The sequence below is a fragment of the Aegilops tauschii genome, chromosome 6 (genome assembly GCF_002575655.3).
Source record: "Aegilops tauschii subsp. strangulata cultivar AL8/78 chromosome 6, Aet v6.0, whole genome shotgun sequence".
NCBI lineage: Eukaryota > Viridiplantae > Streptophyta > Magnoliopsida > Poales > Poaceae > Aegilops > Aegilops tauschii.
In genome coordinates this window covers 368,312,509-368,321,399 of record NC_053040.3, presented here as the reverse complement: position 1 = coordinate 368,321,399, position 8,891 = coordinate 368,312,509, and the positions used below count along the sequence as shown (strand labels likewise).

Sequence of the window (8,891 nt, the reverse complement as noted above, 5' to 3'; positions counted from 1 at the left end):
ATTGCAGAGCGGACATCTAGGACTTTCCAATATTCTAGCTCCCAAAATATAGATCTCTTCTTCCACATGGGTGCGTGCCCGTCAACTCCCCGCGGAACTGATTGTCCGCCAGGACCCTTTCCAAAGATGACTTTCAAATCCTTGACCATATCAAATATCTCAGCACCAGTACGTTCCGCAGGCTTCGGCCGGTGATCTGCCTTGCCATTGAAATGCTCGCCTTTCTTTCTTACGTTATGATTTCGGGGAAGAAATCGACGATGACCCAGGTACACGTTCTTCTTACAATTACCCAAACGTACACTTTCAGTCTCATGTAAGCAGTGCGTGCATGCATTGTATCCCTTATTTGTCTGTCCCGAAAGGTTACTGAGAGCAGGCCAATCGTTGATGGTTACAAAAAGCAACGCTCGTAGGTCAAATTCCTCTTCTTTGTGCTCATCCCAGACACGTACACCAGGTCTGCCCCACAACTGTAAAAGTTCATCAACTAATGGCCTTAGGTACACATCGATGTCGTTCCCGGGTTGCTTTGGACCTTGGATGAGCACTGGCATCATAATGAACTTCCGCTTCATGCACAACCAAGGAGGAAGGTTGTAGATGCATAGAGTCATGGGCCAGGTGCTATGGCTGGAGCTCTGCTCGCCAAAAGGATTCATGCCATCAGTACTTAGACCAATCTTATGTTCCTTGCGTCAGCTGCAAAATCTTTGAACACTCTGTCGATCTTTCTCCATTGCGTTCCATCAGCGGGGTGTCTCAACTCCCCGTCGGACTTACAGTCCTCTTTGTGCCATCGCAACGACTTGGCATGCTTTTTGTTCCTGAACAGACGTTTCAACCGTGGTATTATAGGAGCATACCACATCACCTTGGCGGGAACCCTCTTCTTGGGTTTCTCGCCCTCAACATCGTCACCAGGGTCATCGCCTCTGATCTTATAACGCAATGCAGTGCATACAGGGCATTCATTCAAATTCTCGTATTCACCGCGGTAGAGGATGCAGTCGTTAATGCATGCATGTATCTTCAGAACCTCTAAACCTAGAGGGCAGACAACCTTCTTTGCTTCGTACGTACTGGCGGGCAACTCGTTATTCTTCGGAAACATATTCTTCAACATTTTCAGCAAATTTTCAAATGATGAGTCAGCTACACCTTCCCGTGCCTTCCATTTTAGCAAATCCAGTGTGCAGCCCAGCTTTTTCAGACTATTATCGCATCCTGGGTACAACGACTTTTTGTGATCCTCTAACGTGCGATCCAAATTCTCCCTCTCCTTGTCAGTTTCGCAGCGTCTCCGTGCATTAGCATTGGTCCGACCAAGATCATCAGCGGGCTCATCATGTGCCTCTTCTTCACCTTCACCTAACCCTTCCCCACCTTCAGCATCATCCTCCATGAAAGTATCACCGAAATGATCATGATAGTTGTCATCGATATCATCCCCTTCTTCATCTTCTTCCATTCTAACCCCTCTTTCTCCATGCTTGGTCCAACAATTATAGCTTCGCATGAAACCGTGCCGAAGCAGGTGCATGTGAACGTCTCTTGAGGAGGAGTAACCCTTCTGATTCTTACAGACAGCACATGGAAAGATAATAAAACCTCGCTGCTTGTTCGCATTTGCCACTACGAGGAAATCTTTCAAACCCGTAGTGAACTCGCCGGAGAGTCGGGGACCGTACATCCATTGCCGATTCATCTGCATTATTATTATATAAAGTATATAATTAACCATCATGCATTTGTTAAACTAACTAGCTAGAAATAATACAAATTAAACAATGAACTACACACATGCATATTTTATCAATGACACATGAAAGGTTCAAGTTGCTAACCGCGATCACGGAGGAAAAATAAATGAGAAAGCTCAAGTGTGGCTCGGACACTTCATATCATGTTTGTTTCATGCTCTCGGGCATTTCATCGAACACCTTGTGTGCATAGGAGGAACCAAAAGCAAACCCACCACCCCCCTTCTGAATTGTGGCTAAGTGAAGTGAGCTGAGTCCTATATATAGGGATGGGCCTTTAGTCCCGGTTGGCCTGGCCAACCGCGACTAAAGCCCCTCCTGTCCGCCAGCTGTCGACCGAGCACGCTGGGCCCAGATAGTTGGTCGCGGGTCTCCTCCCGAACCGCGACTAAAGACCCCTTTGGTCGTGGTTCGATTATTTTAGGGACTAATGGGGGCGTATGGAAGCCTCTTTTTCTACTAGTGCGACCGCATTTCTACCCATCCAAATTCGTCGCCCATTGGCCAATGACAAGCCACAGAAAATTCGTGGTGTTCAAGTACCCTTGAGGCAGACGAGATCTTCTCATTCCACATCATGCAATTATTATCAGAAAATCCCCCTTGATGGATCGACGGGTACGCACCGGGAGGACCAGCCTAGGAACTTGCCTACACGAGAGCTACGCACAGTAGCTGCAGCTACGCCCGTAGGCAGGCGTGTGAGTGATATTTGATGTATACGTATACCCGTATGGTGACGAGGACGAGCGCTCACATGAGCCCAACCCAGCGCGATCCATGGGCCCCCACCCCGTCTGCCCTTTATAAAGCTACTACACACTACGTTGCACAGTACACCCCACTTTTCCCAGCTCTTTCTCTAGCTCGATCTCTATGCTCGCAACGCTGCAAAAAACCACACACCTTCTTTCACAAAGAGAAACAAAATAAAGTGCTTGAGAAAAAACCAAGGTTGATGAAGCTCCTGGAAAGAAGCTATAGTACGGACGAGGGGAAAGGGGTCGAGAGGGGGGAAAACACAGCGAGATGACTCTTGTGAGTTTCCACTTCCACTAGCTAGTGAGTTCAAGGAAGAGGAATCTTGTAGCTAGGGCAGCTCAGTCTCCTCTCCCCCTTGCGGGAGGATCGAACTGCAGCAGGGCCAGCCACAAATATTGGCCACGCGGGCGCGCGCCCACCCAGCACCCACCAACCTCCCCGGCTGGCCGTCTCCATCGATCCATATTGCCGGCCATCCCCGTCTCCACTCCATCCATCCCTGCCACATCCCATAGCTAGCTAGCAGCAGCTAGGCGTGCAGTGCGCGCGCGTCAATGCATGCCGGCCCAGCCAATTCCCCTCTGCTCGCCTCCCTCCCTCGCTCGGTGCGAACGCGGCTCAAGATCGGTATAGAATTTCTTAGGAAGAAAAACAACACATACACGCATACATAGGTGGATCCCCTCTCTAGTAGTGCCCAACCTACATGCTATAGCTCTGCTGCAGCCGCAGTGTCTATTCTCGAGCACCAGGCCAAGCTGCTGGTCTCGGCAGAAGCCAGCAAGGGGCAACAAGAAGAAGGATCCAGGATTGCTGCTTTCTCGCTCCGATCCGAACAACCACTGGGCGGCACGGCAGCGAAGGAAGCTCTTTTGTAGTTGCTTGCTTCTTCTCAAGATCTGGTCTTCCTCCTCTCCTCTAGTCGGCGAATCGGGATGCCGCAGTAATCCGCGGGAAGAAGTATTCAAGTATACACACATGGAGTTTACTGCGACAAGCAGTAGGTTTTCTAAAGGAGAGGAGGAGGTGGAGGAGGAGCAGGAAGAGGCGTCGATGCCGCGCGAGATCCCTTTCATGACGGCCGCAGCCGCCAGCAGCGCCGCCGCGCCTTCTGCTTCTGCGTCGGCCTCGACACCAGCGTCAGCGTCCGCGTCTGCGTCGCCGTCTGGAAGTAGCCCTCACTTTCGTTCCGGGGATGACGCCGGAGCGTCGGGGAGCGGGGGCGGCGGCGGCAGCGTGGCGGAGGCGGTGGAGAAGGAGCACATGTTCGACAAGGTGGTGACGCCGAGCGACGTGGGGAAGCTGAACCGGCTGGTCATCCCCAAGCAGTACGCCGAGAAGTACTTCCCGCTGGACTCGGCGGCCAACGAGAAGGGCCTCCTGCTCAACTTCGAGGACAGCGCCGGGAAGCCATGGCGCTTCCGCTATTCCTACTGGAACAGCAGCCAGAGCTACGTCATGACCAAAGGGTGGAGCCGCTTCGTCAAGGAGAAGCGCCTCGACGCTGGGGACACCGTCTCCTTCTCCCGCGGCGCCGGCGAGGCCGCCCGCCACCGCCTCTTCATCGACTGGAAGCGCCGAGCCGACACCAGAGACCCGCTCCGCTTGCCCCGCCTCCCGCTTCAGATGCCGCTAACGTCGCACTACAGCCCGTGGGGCCTCGGCGCCGGCGGCAGAGGGTTCTTCATGCCGCCCTCGCCGCCAGCCACACTCTACGAGCACCGTCTCCGTCAGGGCTTCGACTTCCGCGGCATGAACCCCAGTTACCCCACAATGGGGAGGCAGGTCATCCTCTTCGGCTCGGCCGCCAGGATGCCTCCGCACACGCCAGCACCACTCCTCGTGCCGCGCCCGCCGCCGCCGCTGCACTTCACGGTGCAACAACAAGGCAGCGGCGCCGGCGTAAGTGTAACCGCCGGGTCCCCAGTGGTGCTCGACTCGGTGCCGGTAATCGAAAGCCCGACGACGGCAACCAAGAAGCGCGTGCGCTTGTTCGGCGTGAACCTTGACAACCCGCAGCATCCCGGCGATGGCGGGGGCGAATCGAGCAATTATGGCAGTGCACTGCCATTGCAGATGCCCGCATCAGCATGGCGGCCAAGGGACCATACGTTGAGGCTGCTAGAGTTCCCCTCGCACGGTGCCGGTGCCGAGGCCTCGTCTCCATCGTCGTCGTCGTCTTCCAAGAGGGAGGCGCATTCGGGCTTGGATCTCGATCTGTGACCTAAAGGAAAGTTCTGCGATTCTTTCTTTCTTCTACCATTTGATTTTCGGTTCTTCTCGTCATCTCACTTCTCGTGTGATTCAGTTATAACCTTTTGATGATAGCGGCAGCTAGGGATTTAACATTTGCCCCCTTTTCGGCATTTGAAATTTTTGTGTTGGTTTGAGAAGTCATAAAGAAATTAAGTTTAGGCAGATTAATGTTTTTCTCCCAAATCAGCGTCATCTCTTGTCCACCATTATTTTCCCTCTCCATGTGCTTGTGCTTCAATACTTGCCCATGTTTAGCAAAATCTCATGCCCATTTCATACATATGATAACATTTGTCCGTGTGCAAATTTTTGTTCATGGTCTCATAGTACTTCCTTAGTTTATTTTTAGTCTGCATATACAATTTGTCAGAAGTCAAACTTGGTTAAGTTTGACCAATTTTATATGGAAACATATCCACATTCATGATACAAAACCAAAATCGTTAGATTCATCATGAAATTAAGTTTCATACTATATAAGTAAAGTATTGTAAATGTTGACATTTTTAATATGATCTTTGGTCAAACTTTATGTAATTTAACTTTAAACAAATCTTATATATGAAATAAAAAGAAACTGAGGGAGTACGAGAGATACGAGTTGAATCCATCAAAATGCGTGCTGCCAAAACCAGCACTACACATTAATAATTCAGAAAATCTAACTGGCGACCATTCTCTAGGAGAGCATTCATTCGAACGTTTTTCCTGACAATTTTAGTTGTATCAGGGGTACCTATTTCTTCAAAACAACATGACATTTTCTGGAAAGATGGCAGTTTTGAGTCTTCATTAATTCTAGAAAATGTCAGGTTATTCTGAAGAAACTGTCACCCCTCGACCAACTAAAACTGTGATCAAAACATTTCGCAAATGCCAACCCCTCCCAGTAAACGGTCGCCAGATAAGAGTGTCCTAGTAATTTCCCCTGTCATGCTATTACTTGTGAACTGATATTCTGGTAGATCAAATGTCCGCACGACTCAGCGGTACTTGGATGGCGCGTTAAGCCCTCACGCATGCAGCAGCAAGAGACAAGTCCGAACAGCGACATTATATTTTCGCAGGTGAGATCTTAAAAACACATTCCATTCTTTACTGCTCATCATCGATCTCATATTTACGGCCGGAGGAAGGTCTGCACATTCCTTTTATTTCGCCTTTTTGCCGCCACCTTTTTCTACCACCACTGTACCGCACTGTGTTTCTCCTGTGTGCCACATCTGTAGCTGCATGTATCATACTCGTTCGTACAGTAGTCCTGTGTCGCCATTGTAGAGAGTAGACAGCGCGCGTACGTAGTCGTCGTACCATTTTTTTTTTCTTTTGCCCCCTTGTGAGAGCCGGAGGGAACACGGACTTAAACCCATGGAGTGGGCCAAATCTTGTATAGTTTGGATTGTCTGGGCCTTGAGGAGTGCATGCATGCACACAGTCCAAGAGATCTTTATGGTCGTGGCAGTCTGTAAAGAGGGGGCACTGGCCATAACTTCTTAGTACGATCGCTTGGAATTTATGGGGGACCTCGGTACGTAGTACGAACCCCTCCTCACTGTTGCAGTTGGAGTAGCAACAGTGAGGAGCTGTGCGATTGTTGGCACTTGGCAGTGGCAGTCATCTTCGAACCTCTTCTTCCTGTGGCTTCTGCTGTTTTGCTTCCATCCATCGATCGCAGCACGGAGCGCTTTTTCTTTTTCACTGCGGTGGGTAGCTAGGACTGCATGCATGGTGTGCGGATGTGCGCAGGGCGTGATGGGAGCAAAGGCGACTAGCTAGGCCGGCCGGCCGGCCTGCTGCCATAACTAGCAAGGTGTAGGAGGGGACGCAGCTCCTTTGCACAGGGAGGGTTGGGGAACTCAGAATAGATGGATCGGTGCTCTGCTGAACCTCTCGAGAGTTAAAGTACGTACCTTTGGTTCATTGTAAGGCGTGAAGGTGAAAAGGGAAAGAGGGTATGCTTGTGAGCTTGACTGAGGCTTGGCTTGAAACACACCACTAGCTAGCACCAACACGAAAAGAATGGATAAGTAGTACAGTATCTCCTACATGTAAGTTTCTGCAGCTTCTTTCTTCTCTTTGATTTATTTTTAGCTCGATCTCTCTTCCATGCTTAGTCCATGCAGCACAACCGTACCATCAATTTAAATATACATTGTGTGTGCTGGAGTAGTTGCTTCTCTACTCATGGCTGTCTCGTAAGGTACGGCTAGGTTAGCTGACATTCAGGGAAAGTGCCTTTTTTAGTGATAGGAGAGCATCCCCATGGACTGAGACTGATCCTACACCGAACATGAAACTGAAAAGGCTGATCCGGTATGCTTGACTAGGTACAGGAAATATATTATAGAATCCTAGTTTTATATGATTGACATGATTCCAAAAGATTAAAAAATTGTATCAGAGATTGCATTGGCATGCTTTTTTGAAGACTATAATACCAAAGGAAATAGCACTTCCAATAAAATGTCTTTAGTTACATAATTGAAAAACATAAAAACACATGAGCCACTGAACATCGATAAAAGGATATTCCTTTAAACTTGAGTTCAAGGTGCCCATACACAAAAACATCTTTAGGTTCTAACACGCGGAACAAATAACAGATGTGTATAAAATTATACAAAAGAGTGAATCCTATCAAAAAAATATATTTCTCGTGAACCCAAGAGGCCCTGAGAATCCACCCCTAAAGTTCTTGTTTTGCTTGCGCGTACCTCTATATGTACATACATGCATGCTAGCTAGCTAGCTATTTATGAGTGAATAAAACAAGATATATTGTTGGTTGTCTTGAATGCAAATAAGTTGTATACGTAGGTTGAGATTAACTTAATCTCCAACAGCCTACTATTAGTTGTCATGCAATATATGTACTTCTGGTTTGTGTTTCGTAAGTCAATAAATCAATATGTTCTCCACTTTCTGTGGATAAAAAGGCACTACTACTAATTAACGAGCATCAAATTGACGTAACCATAGTTGATGCATATATATATATATTCTTTCTAGTACGAGTGTCATTATGCTTCCTAGCATTCTCTGGAGATGCCCTTACATGACTTATGCTAAGATGATCTTACCTTGAGCCAATCATCCAGACAAGGTTGGTAGTTGTTATGAAAAGATGAAATGACAACACATGTGCTATATTTTTGTCCATATCTACTTGGTATCATTAAGCTATTTGACTATCCATCTTGTTCTGGCAACCAAATGAACGACATACATACTAGTTCCTGTATACTAGAGGCCGCCAAGCTAATAAGCCTGATCCCAGGGTGAAAAAGCCAAGTACTTGTCCGGTGGCTGTTTCATGGGTTATGGGCCAAGATGAACTGAACCAGATATATAGCGTGCCTCAACATATATTGTAAATATGTCAGCAACATCTAGTATATTTGATGTCCACGTATGTAGCTATTGAGATGCCTGGCTAAGGGATATTTGTTTGGTTTAGTACAATCATTTTGTTTGAGCAAAGTAGCGACTCAGAATAGGTGGTTCATCTATTTTTATTCTAAAATAATTAATTATTGCAGCATATCTACGTATATAAATTTGAAGAAATGATGAAATTTCTATAGCTTCTCCGTAATTAAGATATAATGAGGCATGTGCCAAACATACGTTGGTACTTAATATCATTTTTGTGTTGTTTTTACATCAACTCATAATACAACTTAGGTATGTTGTTGTATTGGGGTATAATGTGTGTACTTCTATTTATAGCTAAGTCCAGTGCTATTGAATCCTTAACTAGTGTGTGGTACAATTTGATAAGTTTATGATAATGCGCCTATTTGTGTGGGAAAATTGTTGAACACGGAAGTATCTATGAACCATGGATATCATATTTGTACCACGAACAGTTAAGGTGTAACTACGTACTACCTAATGATCTATGCATAACAGGAAGATGTGTACTTATATCATGTGCTTAATAAAATGTGCATCTGGAAATGTAAACTAGGACTCAAACTAAGTTCAAATGCAACCTTTCTGCATTGGTGCCAGATTATGCGCGGTGGTAAATAAGTATACATGATTATTATTTTACAATTTTTCAGAATTGTTCTGCTAACTGCTAGTTAATAAACATAAGGTCTGTAC

The 8,891-nt window shown here is 47.1% G+C and overlaps 1 protein-coding gene across 1 annotated transcript; it reads left to right on the top strand.

The window, feature by feature from the left end:
• Window positions 1–2,637: 2,637 nt before the first annotated feature.
• On the top strand, window positions 2,638–7,278 carry LOC109740735 (B3 domain-containing protein Os02g0683500-like). Its single transcript, XM_020299787.4, has one exon. The coding sequence runs from the start codon at window positions 3,504–3,506 to the stop codon at window positions 4,746–4,748; it is 1,245 nt and encodes a 414-aa protein (XP_020155376.1). The 5' UTR covers window positions 2,638–3,503; the 3' UTR covers window positions 4,749–7,278.
• Window positions 7,279–8,891: the final 1,613 nt, after the last annotated feature.

What these genes read in the sequence shown, in the direction of transcription:
- LOC109740735 (XM_020299787.4), top strand. Translation starts at nt 3,504, where the DNA reads ATGGAGTTTACTGCGACAAGCAGTAGGTTTTCTAAAGGAGAGGAGGAG.